The sequence below is a fragment of the Halictus rubicundus genome, chromosome 1, assembly GCF_050948215.1.
Source record: "Halictus rubicundus isolate RS-2024b chromosome 1, iyHalRubi1_principal, whole genome shotgun sequence".
Lineage (NCBI taxonomy): Eukaryota > Metazoa > Arthropoda > Insecta > Hymenoptera > Halictidae > Halictus > Halictus rubicundus.
The window spans coordinates 31,515,007-31,532,517 of NC_135149.1; the positions used below are offsets into that span (position 1 = coordinate 31,515,007).

Consider the following 17,511-nt stretch of genomic DNA (forward strand, 5'->3'; position numbering starts at 1 on the left):
TCAGGTGTTACAGAATCCGTTTCGTATCTACCTCCCACGGGACCAACGAGTACCACATCTAACACCCAATCGCCCGGAAGTACTTCGTCACCAGGATCATCACAGTGCTCCGAAGAAGGCTTCTTCCCCAACCCGGCCGACTGCACGAAGTTCATCCGTTGCGTCCGCAATGAGAACGGCTTCCAGAGATACGATTTCAGTTGCGCAGCGGGCACAGCCTGGGACCAGTCCCTCCAGACCTGTAATCACATCGACCAGGTAGCTTCCTGTTCAACGGAGAGCAACGAGATCGATAATGGACCACCAGGTAGCTCGCCATCAACCGATTTGACTCCACCGGTCACTAGCTCTGGCACAACTGCGACTGCCACTACTGCAACCACACCTAGCAGTACTCAAGGGGACACACCTGTGGAATCAACGACGACATCTCCAGATTCCGGCACTTCAGGCAAACCAGCAGAGATACAAGAACCGTCCAGCACCGAGAGCTCATCCTCCACGTCTCAGTCCAGCACTACGTCATCCTCCAGTGGCTCGGACTGTACCACAAAGCCACCTAACAACACGATAGTTTGCGAGAAGGAGGGATTCTACCCGAATCCAACGCAGTGCGACAAGTTCTACCGCTGCGTCGACAACGGGAACGGTTTCAACGTGTACCACTTCAACTGCGCGCCAGGAACCATTTTTGATCCCAGCATCAGCGTCTGCAATTACCCTGAGTCCGTTTACCCGGCGAGAGACTGCCAGATGCCTTCTTCAACCACCAGCAGTACCACCGAGGGTTCTACGACGGAGGCTGAGAGGACCACCGAATCTTCAACCTCGACCACCTCCCAGGATGAATCGACTACATCCGAAGCTACCTCGGAATCCACTTCGGAAGCTACCACGGAGTCTACAACAGAATCTGCAACAGAGTCCACTTCAGAAGCTAGCTCGGAATCTACTTCAGAAGCTACCACCGAAGCAACCACGCAGTCTACTTCAGAAGCTACTACGGAGTCTACTTCAGAGGCTACGACGGAGTCTACTTCAGAGGCTACAACGCAATCCACTTCAGAGGCCACCACAGAATCTACCACGGAGTCCACATCAGAACCCAGCACAGAGTCCTCGAGCGAAGCCTCCACGACTGAATCGACCACAGAGTCCACGTCCGAGGCTACCACAGAGTCCACAACTGAAGCGACCACAGAATCTACCTCCGAAGCTGCGTCCGAGTCTACCACGGAGTCTACGTCCGAGGGAACCACGCAGTCCAGCACAGAATCTATCTCCGAATCCACGACAGAGTCGACGTCGGAAGAGCCTGGCAGCAGCACCGAGTCCTCGGAGCAAACGACTGAGACCACGGAGACTACTCCAGCCTCGGCAACTCCATGTCCGATTGGAGACCTAACCGACGAACAGATAGTGCTGATTTGCCCAACCGGGTTCCGAAGACATCCAAAATACTGTAACCTGTTCTACCAGTGCACCAACGAAGGCAACATGGAGATCAAGGTGCTGGTGCTGAGCTGTCCGGAGGGTACTATCTTCGACGACAAGAAGATACAGTGTCTGCCTGAGAACCAGACCAGCCAGGCCTGCGAAGGCACCATTGCCAGTGGGAGATTTTATAGAAAATTGGAGGAGAGCCCCGTGTCACCTGTAAGTAGACTCTAATTATGAATAAGAAAAATGTTCTAATCGCTGCGATCGTATTGGGTTGTTCGGAAAGTAATTTCGTTTTTTTTTTTTTTTTGGTGAAAATGAAAGACGATTTTCTTATAGTGTATAAATATTTCATTTAATTAAAATTAAAAGCAAATTGTTTACTGGGACGAATTCTTATAGTGTATAAATATTTTGTTTAATTATATATTCTCCATTTTGGTGCAACACCAAAGTACCCAATTACCCAATTTTGTTTTTATCAGCTTCAACTGGCCCTCCAGAACGTGGTGCGTTTTCAACATCAAAATTGTCGGAACGAAATTTTGCAAACCAGTTTTCCTACTGGCGTTCTATCCCTATATTTGATAGGGCCCCAAACAGAAACTATTGCGCAGAATCAAACAAATTTTTTCACAAACAAGCCTTGCTATATCAGCTGTCAAAATACATAGTGACAATGAGGCTTAAGTGTGAAGTTGGCCGCGAAAAAATACAATCACGTCCTCTGTTGAGAAAAAACGAAATTACTTTCCGAACAACTCAATATAATATAATAAATCGTCGAATAAGGGGATAGCGTTGGTATAATGATAATTGTTTCTCGGTGTTTCATTGATTTTTGATTTGATAAATGAACGTTCGTGTTTGCTTTCAGATCAAGGTGACGACTGAGCCACTCTGCCCAGGAGCGGGACACTATCCTTACAGGCAAGGCTGCAGCAACGCGTTCTACAAGTGCAAACGCGACTCCAGGGACGTTCTTCAGGGCTATTTGTACAAGTGTCCGCAGAGCTTCTTGTACTGGTCGGTTTCGAGGAGGTGCGAGCGTGCAACGCGTCTGCCGATGTGCACCCACCTGTCTTACAGAACGAAGACCGATTTCTGGGACAACCGATGGCAAATACCAGTCGAAGACTATAATCTCTCTGCCAGAAGTCTGCGCCTCTTCTGATCGTTGACGCGCTAGAGTTTTTCTTTTTCTTTTTCTTTTGTTTTAACGGACAGTGTAACTCTCAGGTCGTTTTCCGATATTGTTCCACGATTTCTGAGGACGTTAAAAGACAGAGAGAGAGAGGAGAATCAATTGTTAGAGGTTAGGTGAAATTCGTTCGCAACATGGCTGCGGAAGATCCCGTGAAACCCCGTGATGGATCTTCGGCAGCCATCTTGTCGTGATTTATAATCGATTAGAACGGGATTGCTGGTCCCTTCGACAACGGTGACCAGCAAATCGGTGTTTTCCAACGATTTTTCCCATCGAATCCGGAAAAGTTGCTGGAAACAAGCGTTGGGATTTTGGTTGTGGGACTCGTATGCAATATGCAGCTGTATTCAGTAATTTATACTGTCTTTGTGTATTTATTAAGCTGATTGTATTCGGTTTTGTATGAATGTATGATAATTGGCGAACGATAAAAAGCGACACCGGTGACAAATCTGCTTGAGAATACGGTTGAACGCGCGGAAATTGTTTCTGAATACAGTACAAAGTATCGGTAGTAGCCTTGGAAAGATCGTGTACATAATTGCAGTTTAATGATGTTGTTAATCATTGCTTCCTCTAATCGAAAACGCTGCAGATCTTTCTTAGACGACGCGTCGCAACGTCGAGATTGCGAGGCGATGTCGGTGCCAGATACTTATTGTTTACAAGTAAGAATTTAGAGTAGATTATCAAACAGTATAATTGTCGACTTGTGTATGAGTACCGAGTGTGTTTGTATTAGATCTCTTCACGAACTGATATAAATAAACGGTAAGATTCTCGAAGCACTGCGATTTTGTTTCTTTTCAAACCCAAACATCCTAAACCTTTAATTTCAACCTTACCTTTAAGATTATTAATTACTGAAAATATTATAAAATTATTTATTATGCCTTGTTTAGGCTTGTTTCGATCAGGAAATTCTTCGATAAAATTCTCGAATGTATTCAATTAAAGCGGAAGAATGGCACTTCGTGATAGAAGCATTTCGGATTACAAAAAAACAAAACACAAGGACACAAGTTACTCTGTATCTCGAGTACTATTAGTCATTTTCGCTAAAATAAATTAGACGGCAAGATGGTCAAGCAAAATGAAGATTATCCATGCGAAAAATGATGTAGGTTCTGATCCAAGCTAAAAGATGATGCAGATTCTGATCCAGGCTAAATGATGGTGCAGGTTCTGATCCAAACTAAAAATTAGCCTAGGAGGCAGCACTATACCGGTGACACCGAAACACAGACGAGGTATCAGGCTACAAAGATGATTCAGGTTCTGGTCCAGACTAAAAAGTTGATGCAGGTTCTGTTCCAGACTAAAAAGACACTCTCATTTCCTCTCTGGTGAGCACACTCTGTTCCTCTCTGTGGATACGTTACTGCCTCTGGATGCGCATGCGCGAAAAATGCGTCCAATATCCCATCACTAAATTGGATGCGCAGTAAAATAATGAGGTTAACAAAGTCTCAGTTCGAGAGATAGAAAAAGTTACAGTACAAAAGACAATACTGCATAAACAACCGTATAGTTACGCGTGTAATTGATTAGTATAAAATACAACATAAATGTATTAATTGCGACATTGTAACACGAAACGAACAATATGGAGGGGGAAGTAAAAACGGATAAGCATGTTAACCTCAAAGAAATAGCTGAAACATATAAAAAATTACTGGAAGGTAATGACAAAGACAAGACACTAGAGTACCTGAAAATGATAGAAGAGGAGCTAAGTAATATGAGGGAAGAATGTAATGACGCGGAAAGGAAAAAAGAAGTCACTCTAGTGCTCGCAACAGTAAATCTAAATCTTGGTACTGTATTGTCTGATCTGGAGGAATTGAGAGCAAGCGAAGAACGCTTGATGAAATGTATAGACTTACTCCAAGATCTAGAATTAGAGATGAAGGAAAAAATCTATCCGCTGGTTCATGCTCTAAATCTATTAGGTATTATTTGGTCCCAGTGGGACCAGCCCGAGAAAGCTAAAGATTTTTTACTTAGATCAGAGCAAGCCTTCGTTGAATACACAAGTAATAAGGACTATGAACTTCCCGATAATATAGATAAACCCAGACCGAACCCATGTATATACAACCATGAAACCGAAGACGAGAAAATACGTCGGGAATCGTTTGAGGGATTGTATACAGAAACATTGTGTTATCTAGCTCAGGTATATCGTACTTTAGATGATCATGCTAAAACTGCCCTATACTGTCATAGGACTTTAAGCAGACAGTTATGTCATAACAAAGTTACAGAAAAGCTAGATTATGTTGATTGGGCTTTAAATGCAGCAACATTATCTCAATATTTCTTAAAAATCGAAGGTTTTACTCAAGCAAGACATCATTTAGCTGCTGCATCTTATATATTACAAACATATGAAAATATATTGAAGAAGAAAACCGAAGAAAATCCAGAATCTGAGGCAATTGCTGCGGAATGGGAAAATTTTAAACACAGAAGCGCAGATGTTGCTATGTGTTGGGCAAAGTATGGTATCTTACTTTTAGATCTATCCTGGCAAAGACTTTTACAAAAAAATGAAATAGATGAAGATAATAATGAGATGCTTCAGGAAACAAATAATAAAGATATATCTGAATTGGAATCTGTTAAGGACTTAAAATTCAATGATTTAGAAGAGACGGTAAAACCAATAGCAAGCCAGATTACTGATCAATATTTGTTAGATTTCAATGATGCTAGACTAGTATTTTTAAATATTAAAAAATGGTTGGTGCAGGCTGAGTCCTATTACACTTTAAACGAACATGCATCCGATCATGTATTAATTGCACAAGATCTTGCACAAGCATACTATTATTTATCATTCTTTGAAGACGATGAAGATAAGCAGGCAAAAATGCACAAAAGGAGGGTGGATGTTTTAGAAGATGTTGTAAAGGAATTAAATCCTCAGTATTATCAGTCTGCTTGTAGACAAATCTGGATTAGATTAGGAGAAGCATATTCAAACATACTTGACATAAAGCTTGATCGTCTGAAAACCACAGAAAGGAAGCCACAAGCAGTAGCAAAAATTAATCGATTGGCTCACAATTCCATAAAATATTTCCAGAAATTTCTAGATTCTTTAGAGCATTGTCCGACTGATCCTAAAATGCAAGAATTCCCTGAAGAAGTATTGCGACCAGCATTATCTTCTTATTTTAATATTGGTAGACTGTATGGTAAAATAATATGCAACACACATGATGCATTGGACCACGACAAAGCAGTCCAAATTTCCTACGCTGAAAAGAGTATCAATGCATTGAAGTTTGTTGTTGATTATTGCGACAAATACCCGGCAGCAGCAGATATTATGAAACCTTTATTATATCTTTGTAAAGAATTTGTAACCTTATCGACAGTCAGACTAAATAACTTAAAAGCAGCAATGATAAAGTAGTTGATAAAGCATCATTCTATTAATATAGCATTTTTATGTTGTATTGCATTTACATCTAATATTCTTTATGAGAATATGTAATTGCAGTTCACAAATGAGCACATTACGATTGCAAATGGTAATAGTACCATTGCATTGCATTATGTTCAGTATAGAGTGATATTATTTGTTTTCTACATACATGTTTTATAGTAGTCCCACAACTGTTGTACAAACTTTATTTTGCAGTTTTGTATTAACGTAATAAATTATGTTTCAGTCTTTAAATTAATAACTGTATTATATACTTTTAAGAAGGAAATAAAACTGTTTTAATGTATGTACGTAAAAAATTATGGTCTTCCTTGAAATCCTAATTATAGACGTAGAAAATATTACAATTTCGACGAGATGATTAACATTGCAGAACCAGTAGCGTATGGGGTATACGACCATTAAATTCTAGAGATAACTCCTTCGCAGCTCATTTGAGGTCACTAATCAAAATACGTCGTTCCATTAAAGAAAAAAAAACGACGATGACCTTGAAATATCGGACAGTGTGACCTAGAGAAAAGAAACTTCTCTCTTTTTGCTGAGAGCAGACATACGACTAGATTGGTAGAAAAGCTTTGGTGGCTGAGAGTAGACATACGACACGGGCAGAGGGTTAAAAACAACCCACCCTGTATCTATAAACTTTATAATAAACAACAGTTTATTTAAATACAAAAGTATAATAGTTTTAAGTCTGTAACTTCGTGTTAGAAAAATCGAAGTAAACAAACGGTCGAGGCAGACCATGTATCTTTTGTCAGAGCGTTGCCCCTCGCAATTGAAACAGAGGCATACTGTCGAGCGCGTCCTCACGGCTGCGGATTTTTGGGACGGCGGTCATTCTTATTCTGACTGTCGTCGTGTACGTTTGTCGCGAATAAAGATTCATAGCATATTGTAATACGCCCACATTTATTTAAGTTAACGATATCGCGTTATCTATCTCTTCGTACTTTTCTTACATTCGAGTATGTCTATTTGCATAGTTATACGCATGCACCTTTATAATATTCATGAATGATTCATTGTTGTAAGTATCTAGAATCGTCGAAATTTGCGGAGGTTTTTCATCGAGCGTGTAAAAATGAGTTAAGTTTATCAAGTGGGATCCATTGGGATTTTGAGGCTTTCTCGACCCAACTCTTAATTGCAGGCACCTTAAGGACCTTTTCATTGAGTTGCTTCAAATTCTCATAGTTCTCAATAATGTCGGAATCCATCATGAAGTTGAGATATTCGAGAAGACCGACAAATGATATGTCAGCCCAGGTCAGAGCACCTCCGACGAAGTAACCGCCGTTCTTCTTCACTTGAGCGTCCAAACGTTCCAAATAGTATGGCACCTGCTCTTTGGCAACTTTGAGTTTTTCAGCCTTGACAACTTCGTTGGTCTCGTACCAAAATGCCGCCATTTCTGAAAAAGAAAATCATTGGTTAAAAAAAATATTGACAGATAAAAGAAATGAATAGAATTTTAAGAGAACGTTAATCTAAAATCGACGCTTACTTGTACGAACGTCATTAATATTGTCAACGGCGACATCGATTTCAAGGGCCTCCCAATCGTTCTTTCCAGCAAGACCAAACTGCTTCGCCAGATATCGACAAATAGCTAGAGTTTGGTTAATTTTCTTTCCGTCGATTTCAAGAACAGGAATTTGACCAAACGGCATTTCTAATATTATAAAAAAATGAAATATTTTAATACACAACTATTCGTAATACTTGGATAATTTCGAGTGAATAACAGTATTCGTTTTAGAAAAAAAAAAAATGAAGTAGAAGACATTGAAATTTATTTAGCATATTAGACTTGAGGCTTGGCTTATGGCTTATTATTACCAGACTTAATCTGGAGCCAATCCTCGTACGTGACACGGTGGTCCTCGAATTCAGCTCCTCCATAGCTAAGTAAAAGTCGAATTGGTTCGCCTAAAGCCGTTATCGGGAAGTAGGTGAGTTTATAAGTCGGCATCTTTCTGTAATGGAAACAATTGAATGTATAACTAACATTTATTACTATAGCTTTCACTATAAATATGTTGGGAATATGTAATTTATTACTATCTATAATTATCATTCATTAATGAGTATTCAAAAATACATATTACTTCGAAGTAACATTAAATTATTGCGCCGATAGCTTATTGTACTCAACCGTAATTATAAAGGTGCGCGCTGCACGGCATAGGTATAGTATGTGTATTGTGACTCTGAATTTGTGACGTCACAAGATAATTTCAAAATGGGTGACACGGTAGATCGACGCCGATAGTACGCCGCCACGCCATTGCACATTGTCGATCGCAAGAAATAGAAACTAAATTGAATGTTATTTCTTCCCCTAATGATTTCAATAGAAGAGAAATCATATGTTGGTCCTCAACTTCAAAAATTTTTCAACAATTTTGAATTTCATCTTCTCAATTTTGCTACTACAAATGTATAAAGATCGGTAGCCTAATAATAACTAATCACAAGCGAGGCAGATGTCCGGTAGATATCAGTAGATGTGGGGTTTTAGTGTCATCACTTTTCTGCATCATCTTTTTAGCCTGGAACAGAACCTGCATCAACTTTTTAGCCTGGACCAGAATCGGACACACACACACACACACACACGTGGAGAAATGAGGATAGTTTATACATCTTTCGAAGCTGTGACGTCGCAAATTCAGTTATCTCCTCTTCAAGAAAAATTAACTGCGCCGTGTCAATAGCTTTATATGGTCTAAGGGCTTTTATGGTATAAGCATTTCAACTTTCGGTCCGCGTCCGAAATATTTTTCGAGAGTATGTCGAAGGACGCGTAATCGTACACACCGAAATACGGAACAAATACATAAGCGAATGATACGAATCACCTTCAGTCAACAGACAGAATACTACATATACAACTGTATATTTTTAAAAAACACGTATACTCCTTAATGTTCATATTTTGTATACCTAGCTATTGCCAAGAATCTCAATGTTATACACAAGCATTCTGCCGGCGAAATAGCACGACACATTTGCATATCTTTTTTCTTTTTCTTATCACAGGTTCTACAAGTTGCCAAAACTACTCGAAATCACATACTGATAATACCATACTGATAAGTAGGAAGTTATTAATATGCAGGAATATTGCGCGCTATTTATTACGCAAACGTTCTCGACAATAGAAATGTATGGCTTTCGTTAGATAATTTTAGTAATTTCTATAACTAGATCCTTGCATGTAACACTCGAAATATAAATCTTTGACGAAACATTCTAATTTCCAGAATGATCTTTCTCACAAACCGTGGCGTTTCAATATAGCCGGTACAAACGAGAAGCTGAATTATGCAAAGTAGATTCCTATAGGTACATAGGTATAGGACTTTGGTACAACCGGTGTGCAAATAATGAAAAGTAAAACACGAATTCGGAATAAGAATTATTTAGTCGTAAAACGTAAAACATGTGTGAAATCGATCAGGAACGACAGATGAGACGAAGGATGAATACTTACATTTAGTTTTTTGCAGTCAAACACTGGAACTAACCAACGAGAACACCAACAGGAAATGAGCAATGATGAGCAACACTATTGCTATGAGGTCGTATATATATTGTACCAGACCTGTTCCTATCTCTTGATCATCGTATCTCATTGGACGACATAGCGCGCCGCATGCCAATTCGATCAACTCATATGAAGTTAGGAATCATTTTCGAAAACCTGTATTTTTAATTATGACGTAGGTATATAGAATGATAATCGAAATGCCATAAAAACTTGATTCACGAATATTGAGATCATTTAAGAAACTTAAACAGCAAGAGAAACAATAAAGAAGATTTCAATGTACGCGGGCTTTTTCTCCTCGCGGCGAATACGAAATACAATCGAGATCTTGCAGCCGCCAAAAATTTGAAATGGTTCAAGATAAAATATACATAGATGTCAAATTTTCTGCAAATGTGCAAAAAGTTAACGTTGCGTTGTGAAGCCGCTTCCATACGATATCTACTTACATTTATTAGAGATAAAGTTTTTTCGTACTTCGCATATCTCAAAATATAACAGCGACGTCCAAGGTGATCTTAACTATATGTAGTTATTGCCTCCCCTTGTGTAATTCCGATATCAATGTACATCGAACGAAGTGACTCTTTCGTTTATCCACTCGACTATTTTTACAATATCAATCAAACGGCAAACAGGATTCCCCTATCGTGATTTTGTTATCGGCAGAATCTACATGCATATAGGTAGATAAGTATTTCTCGACGTAAATATAAATCGGCGATGTTAAAATACTATTTGATTTCTATGTTTATCTATATTTTTGGAACATTTCATTCATGTGAATATTTTTTTGTTAATAATGTCGACGGTGTAAATGTGTGAATGAAATTATTTTTCCGTTTCATTTGAAAATCGAAATTTTTAGTCTGGATACACTAGATACACGTTACTATTTTATAGTTTTATAACTATATATTTTTATTTTATAGTTAAACAATTTTTCGAGGTAATATTCTTCGAGTTGACGTTAGAATCCGACAAACCAAAGTGCCTTTCAAACCAAAGTGCCCCTATGACAAAGTATTTATAAAAGCAGTTATTGTCTTTAATTCATACTAAACATTCGTAGCAAAGTGGTTGGAGCCGGTTTCAAAAATGAAATGAGGTATATATAAACTTTATAATAAACAACTGTTTATTTAAATACAAAGATATAATGGTTTTAAGTCTGTAACTTCGAGTATGTTTTTTTGTATAGGTATACGCATGCACCTTTATAATATTGATCAATGATTCATTGTTTTAAGTATGTAGAATCGTCGAAATTTACGGAGGTTTTTCAACGAGCGAGTAAAAATGTGTGTAGTTTACGATTTCCATTCGGATTTTGGGGCTTTCTCGACCCAACTCTTAATTGCAGGCACCTTAAGGACCTTTTCATTGAGTTGCTTCAAATTCTCATAGTTCTCAATAATATCGGAATCCATCATGAAGTTGAGATATTCGAGAAGACCGACAAAAAATATGTCAGCCCAGGTCAGAGCACCTCCGACGAAGTAACCGCCGTTTTTCTTCACTTGAGCATCCAAACGTTCCAAATAGTATGGCACCTGCTCTTTGGCAACTTTGAGTTTTTCAGCCTTGACAACTTCGTTGGTCTCGTACGCAAATGCCCCAATTTCTGAAAAAGGAAATCATTGGTTAAAAAATATATTGACAGATAAAAGAAATGAATAGAAGTTTAAGAGAACGTTAATCTAAAATCGACGCTTACTTGTACGAACGTCAGTAATAGTGTCAACGGCGACATCGATTTCAAGGGCCTCCCTATCGTTCTTTCCAGCAAGACCAAACTGCTTCGCCAGATATCGACAAATAGCTACAGATTGGTTAATTTTCTTTCCGTCGATTTCAAGGACAGGAACTTGACCAAACGGCATTTCTAATAGTATTAAAAAAATGAAAAATTTTAATACACAACAACTCGTGATACTTGGATAATTTCGAGTGAATAGTAGTATTCGTTTTAGAAAAGAAATGAAGTACAAGACATTGAAATTTATTTAGCTTATTAGAGTTAAGGCTTGGCTGGTGGCTTATGATTACCCGACTTAATCTGGGGCCAATCCTTGGACTTGATACGGTGGTCCTCGAATTTAACTCCTCCATAGCTAAGTAAAAGTCGAATTGGTTCGCCTAAAGCCGTTATCGGGAAGTAGGTGAGTTTATAAGTCGGCATCTTTCTGTAATGGAAACAATTTATTGTATAACTAACATTTATTATTATAGCTATCATTATAAATATTGTGGGAATATGTAATTTATTACTATCTATAATTAACATTCATTGATCAGTATTCAAAAATACATATTACTTCGAAGTAACATTAACTTATTGCGTCGATAGCTTATTGTACTCAACCGTAATTATAAAGGTTCGCGCTGCACGAAAGAGACGTTGGTGGGGAAAACGTTTCGCCTGCGGCAGGCTTAGACCATGTATATACTTATAAACCTGTCATAGGTATAGTATGTGTATAGAAAAGTCGAGAATCCAGTGAAGCAAAGATCTCTGAATTTGTGACGTCACAAGATAATGACTAAGATAATTTCAAAATGGATGACACGGTAGATCGACGCCGATAGTACGCCGCCACGCCATTACACCTTGTCGATCGCAAGAAATAGAAACTAAATTCAATGTTATTTCTTCCCTTAATGATTTCAATAGAAGGGGAATCGCATATATTAATCCTCAATTTTTACAATTTTTCAACAATTTTGAATTTCATCTTCTCATTATCTTTTAAGCCTGGAACAGAACCTATATCATCTTTTTAGCCTGGAACAGAACCTACATTATCTTTTTAGCCTGGACCAGAACCTGCATCATGTTTTTAGGCCGTATTAGAACCTGCATAATCTTTCAGGCTGGATCACGGCCTACATAGAAGAGCCTCTTTTAACATAGAAGTAGTATCCACTCTGGCATTATTTGGAATCCGCTGCTAATGATGCAGGTAAGATGATGCAGGTTCTGGTCCAGGCTAAAAAGATGATGCAGGTTCTGGTCCAGGGTAAAAATTAGACGAGGGAACAGCACTATACCGGGGACACGAAAAACCCAGGCCTGAGAACTCTCATTTCCTCTCTGTCCATACTTTCTGTATACTGTGTACACGGCGCGCCCGCTGACACACACCCACACACTCACACACACCTGCCTTTCGCACATAAGCCAAGCGTTGGCCCTGGGTAAATGAGGATAGCTTATACATCTTTCGATTCCGTGACTTCACAAATTCAGTTATCTTTTCTTCAAAGAAAATGATCTGCGGCGTGTCTATAGTTTTATATGGTCTAAGGCCTTTTATGGTCTAAGCCTAAGCATTTCTACTTTCGGTCCGCGTTCGAAATATTTTGCGAGAGTGTGTCGAAGGACGCGTAATCGTACACACCGGAATACGGAACAAATACATAAGGCAATGATACGAATCACCTTCAATCATCAGACAGAATACTACATATACAACTGTATTTTTTTAAAAAACACGTGTTTACATTTTGTATACCTACCTATTGCCAAGAATCTCAATGTTATACACAAGCGCCCTGACGGCGAAATAGCACGACACATTTGCATATCTTTTTTCTTTCTCTTATCATAGGTTCAACAAGGTGCCAAAACTACTCGAAATCACATACTGATAATACTAAATTCTCAGTAATATGCAGTAATATTCCGCTATTATTATGCAAACGATCTCAACAACAGAAATGTATGGCTTTGGTTAGATAATTTTAGTAATTTCTATAACTAGATCCTTGCATGTAACACTCGAAATATAAATCTTTAACGACACATTCTTATTTCCAGAATGACCTTTCTCACAAACCGTGATGTTTGAATATAGCCGGTACAAACGAGAAGCTGAATTATGCAAAGTAGATTCCTACAGGTAGGTATAGGACTTGGGTACCACCGGCGTGCAAATAATGAAAAGTGAAACACGAATTCGGAATAAGAATTATTTAGTCGTAAAACGTAAAACATGTGTGAAATAGATCAGGAACGACAGATAAGACGAAGGATGAATACTTACATTTAGTTTTTTGCTGGAGTCGAAACGTAAAGCAGTCAAACACTGGCACTAACCAACAGGAAATGAGCAACACTATTGCTTATTCAGATGGTATATATACCAGACCTGTTCCTATCTCTTGATCTTCATATCTCATTGGATGACATAGCGCGCCGCATGGCAATTCGATCAACTAATATGAAGTTATGCATCATTTTCGAATTTCTGTATTTTTAATTATGTCGTAGGTATATAGAATGATAATCAAAATGTCATAAAAAATTGATTAACGAATATTGAGATTATTTAAGAAACTTAAACAGTAAGAGAAACAATAAAGAAGATTTCAATGTACGCGTAGCTTTTTCTCCTCGCGGCGAATACGAAATACAATCGAGATCTTGCAGCGGCAAAAAATTTGAAATGTTTTAAGATAAAATATACATAGATGTCAACTTTTCTGCAAATGTGCAAAAAGATAACGTTGCGTGGTAATGCCGCTTGCATACGATATCTACATCTTTTGGAGATAAAGTTTTTTCGTACTTCGCATATCTCAAAATATAACAGCGACGTTCAAGGTGATCGTAACTATATGTTTGTAGTTATTGGCTCCTCTGTGTAATTCCGATATCAATGTACATCGAACGAAGTGACTCTTTCGTTTATCCATTCGACTGTTTTTACAATATCATTCCATATTTCATCATATTTATCAGCAGAATCTACAATTATATAGGTAGATAAGTATGTTTCGTAACCGCATAGTCATCGATAAATCGGCAATGTTAAAATAGTATTTGATTTCTAGGAGCGATAATTCACGAACATTTCATTCATGCGAATATCTTTTTTGTTAATAATCGACAGTGTAAATGTGTGAATGAAATTATTTTTCCGTTTCATTTGAAAGTCGAAATTTTTAGTCTGGATACACTAGATACACGTTACTATTTTATAGTTTTATAACTATATATTCTTATAATTATATATTTTTATTTTATAGTTAAACAATTTTTCGAGTTAATATTGTTCGGGCTGATGTTGGAATTCTACTTTTTTTTTCCATGCGCTCTCGTGTTCCTATCAAACTAAAGTGCCTCTATGACAAAGTATCATAAGATTTCCTTCTTTTTTAGTAGAATTTGAATTCTCAAACGTTTAAAAATTCCCACGAGAATACATTCTAAAATCCAGAAATTTCTACTAAACTCGTGTGAATTTTTTCATAGTTGCAGATTGCGTTTTTTCGATTATTCAACTCGATCTAATATTTCTTTCTGAGACTAAGTGCATCTACCAGGTATATTCAGGTATATTGTCTTTAATTCATACTAAACATTCGTAGCAAAGTGGTTGGAGCCGGTTTCAAAAATGAAACGAGGTATACATAAACTTTATAATACACGACTGTTTATTTGAATACTGTAGTAGATGAAAACTTTATATATTCTCCCAATGACCATATAAGGCTCGACGGTTTCCCGCCAAGACTAACGGTTGACGAAATCGCGCGCTCTTACAATACAAAAGTATTTTAAGTGTGTAACTTCGAGTATGTCTATTTGCATAGTTACACGCATGCACCTTTATAATATTGATCAATGATTCATTGTTGTAAGTATGTTGAATCGTCGAAATTTACGGAGGTTTTTCAACGAGCGAGTAAAAATGTGTTCAGTTTACGATTTCCATTCGGATTTTGGGGCTTTCTCGACCCAACTCTTAATTGCAGGCACGTTAAGGACCTTTTCATTGAGTTGCTTCAAATTCTCGTAGTTCTCAATAATGTCGGATTTCATCATGTTGTTGAGATGTTCGAGAAGACCGACAAAAAATATGTCAGCCCAGGTCAGAGCACCTCCGACGAAGTGACCGCCGTTTTTCTTCACTTGAGCATCCAAACGTTCCAAATAGTATGGCACCTGCTCTTTGGCAACTTTGAGTTTTTCAGCTTTGACAACTTCGTTGGTCTCGTACGCAAATGCCACAATTTCTGAAAAAGAAAATAATTGGTAAAAAAAATATTGACAGATAAAAGAAATGAATAGAATTTTAAGAGAACGTTAATCTAAAATCGACGCTTACTTATACGAATGTCATTAATGTTGTCAACGGCGACATCGATTTCAAGGGCCTCACAATCGTTCTTTCCAGCAAGACCAAACTGCTTCGCCAGATATCGACAAATAGCTACAGATTGGTTAATTTTCTTTCCGTCGATTTCAAGGACAGGAACTTGACCAAACGGCATTTCTAATAGTATTAAAAAAATGAAAAATTTTAATACACAACAACTCGTGATACTTGGATAATTTCGAGTGAATAGTAGTATTCGTTTTAGAAAAGAAATGAAGTACAAGACATTGAAATTTATTTAGCTTATTAGAGTTAAGGGTTGGCTGGTGGCTTATTATTACCCGACTTAATCTGGGGCCAATCCTCGAACTTGATACGGTGGTCCTCGAATTTAACTCCTCCATAGCTAAGTAAAAGTCGAATTGGTTCGCCTAAAGCCGTTATCGGGAAGTAGGTGAGTTTATAAGTCGGCATCTTTCTGTAATGGAAACAATTGATTATATAACTAACATTTATTATTATAGCTATCATTATAAATATTGTGGGAATATGTAATTTATTACTATCTATAATTAACATTCATTGATCAGTATTCAAAAATACATATTACTTCGAAGTAACATTAAATTATTGCGTTCGATAGCTTATTGTACTCAACCGTAATTATAAAGGTGCGCGCTGCACGAAAGAGACGTTGGTGGGGAAAACGTTTCGCCTGCGACAGGCTTAGACCATGTATATACTTATAAACCTGTCATAGGTATAGTATGTGTATAGAAAAGTCGAGAATCCAGTGAAGCAAAGATCTCTGAATTTGTGACGTCACAAGATAATGACTAAGATAATTTCAAAATGGATGACACGGTAGATCGACGCCGATAGTACGCCGCCACGCCATTACACCTTGTCGATCGCAAGAAATAGAAACTAAATTCAATGTTATTTCTTCCCTTAATGATTTTAATAGAAGAGAAATCATATCTTGACCCTCAATTTAAAAATTTTTTCAATAATTTTGAATTTCATCTTCTCATCTTCTCCATTTACAAATGCATAAAGATCCGTTGCCTAATAACAACTAATCACAAGCGGGGTAGATGTAAATTATGTAAAAATAGCAGCACTACCTTAAATTGTTGTAACTGCGATCGATTTATGTGTAAAAAACATTCTGTAACCTGCATAATATGCGAAAGTTGTTAATCTTCAGAATCAAATATCGATTCCTACATCATTGCAGTATCTTAATAAAATATATAGAATAAACGTTTGTATAAATTGCAACATTCTTTGAAATTCTCCTATCCATTCCAGAGACATTCTAATTTCCAGAATGACCTTTCTCACAACCGTGATGTTTGAATATAGCCGGTACAAACGAGAATCTGAATTATGCAAAGTAGATTCCTACAGGTAGATATAGGACTTGGGTACCACCGGCGTGCAAATAATGGAAAGTGAAACACGAATTCGGAATAAGAATTATTTATTCGTCAAACGTAAAACATGTGTAAAATCGATCAGGAACGACAGATGAGACGAAGGATGAATACTTACATTTAGTTTTTTACTGGAGTCGAAACGTAAAGCAGTCAAACACTGGCACTAACCAATAGGAAATGAGCAACACTATTGCTTATTGAGGTGGTATATATACCAGACCTGTTCCTATCTCTTGATCATCGTCTCTCATTGGATGACATAGCGCGCCGCATGGCAATTCGATCAACTAATATGAAGTTAT

At 37.7% G+C, this 17,511-nt stretch overlaps 5 protein-coding genes across 9 annotated transcripts in view; 2 read left to right on the forward strand and 3 right to left on the reverse strand.

Annotated features, from left to right (window-relative positions):
* Positions 1 to 3,435, forward strand: part of LOC143361104 (uncharacterized) — a 29,891-nt gene extending 26,456 nt beyond the window's left edge. For all 4 annotated transcript variants that reach the window (XM_076800368.1, XM_076800376.1, XM_076800386.1 and 1 more), the window contains 2 exons: positions 5 to 1,656; positions 2,318 to 3,435. In XM_076800368.1, the coding sequence (XP_076656483.1) occupies positions 5 to 1,656; positions 2,318 to 2,614 (1,949 nt within the window). In that variant the 3' untranslated portion in view covers positions 2,615 to 3,435. The remainder of the gene's footprint in view (positions 1 to 4; positions 1,657 to 2,317) is intronic.
* A 611-nt stretch (positions 3,436 to 4,046) lies between these two features.
* LOC143361326 (KIF-binding protein) lies at positions 4,047 to 6,635 on the forward strand. Its single transcript, XM_076800645.1, has one exon. The coding sequence runs from the start codon at positions 4,254 to 4,256 to the stop codon at positions 6,069 to 6,071; it is 1,818 nt and encodes a 605-aa protein (XP_076656760.1). The 5' UTR covers positions 4,047 to 4,253; the 3' UTR covers positions 6,072 to 6,635.
* Positions 6,636 to 6,745: 110 nt separating this feature from the next.
* LOC143361398 (glutathione S-transferase-like) lies at positions 6,746 to 17,380 on the reverse strand. Of its 2 annotated transcripts, none has more exons than XM_076800767.1 (5): positions 17,325 to 17,380; positions 7,950 to 8,086; positions 7,615 to 7,782; positions 7,070 to 7,521; positions 6,746 to 6,807 (listed from the first exon to the last, which is right to left on the reverse strand). In XM_076800767.1, the coding sequence occupies exons 2-4, from the start codon at positions 8,080 to 8,082 to the stop codon at positions 7,175 to 7,177; spliced, it is 648 nt and encodes a 215-aa protein (XP_076656882.1). In that variant the 5' UTR covers positions 8,083 to 8,086; positions 17,325 to 17,380; the 3' UTR covers positions 6,746 to 6,807; positions 7,070 to 7,174. The 2 variants fall into 2 exon arrangements, with proteins under 2 accessions (XP_076656882.1, XP_076656888.1); XM_076800773.1 differs by lacking the exon at positions 17,325 to 17,380 and adding an exon at positions 9,607 to 9,674.
* Positions 10,779 to 13,853, reverse strand: LOC143361421 (glutathione S-transferase-like). The gene is made up of 4 exons (XM_076800796.1): positions 13,710 to 13,853; positions 11,713 to 11,849; positions 11,381 to 11,548; positions 10,779 to 11,287 (listed from the first exon to the last, which is right to left on the reverse strand). Exons 2-4 carry the CDS (start codon positions 11,843 to 11,845, stop codon positions 10,974 to 10,976), a joined length of 615 nt encoding a protein of 204 aa, XP_076656911.1. The 5' UTR covers positions 11,846 to 11,849; positions 13,710 to 13,853; the 3' UTR covers positions 10,779 to 10,973.
* Positions 15,354 to 17,452, reverse strand: LOC143361413 (glutathione S-transferase-like). The gene is made up of 4 exons (XM_076800784.1): positions 17,325 to 17,452; positions 16,109 to 16,245; positions 15,777 to 15,944; positions 15,354 to 15,684 (listed from the first exon to the last, which is right to left on the reverse strand). The coding sequence occupies exons 2-4, from the start codon at positions 16,239 to 16,241 to the stop codon at positions 15,371 to 15,373; spliced, it is 615 nt and encodes a 204-aa protein (XP_076656899.1). The 5' UTR covers positions 16,242 to 16,245; positions 17,325 to 17,452; the 3' UTR covers positions 15,354 to 15,370.
* Between the last annotated feature and the right edge of the window lie 59 nt (positions 17,453 to 17,511).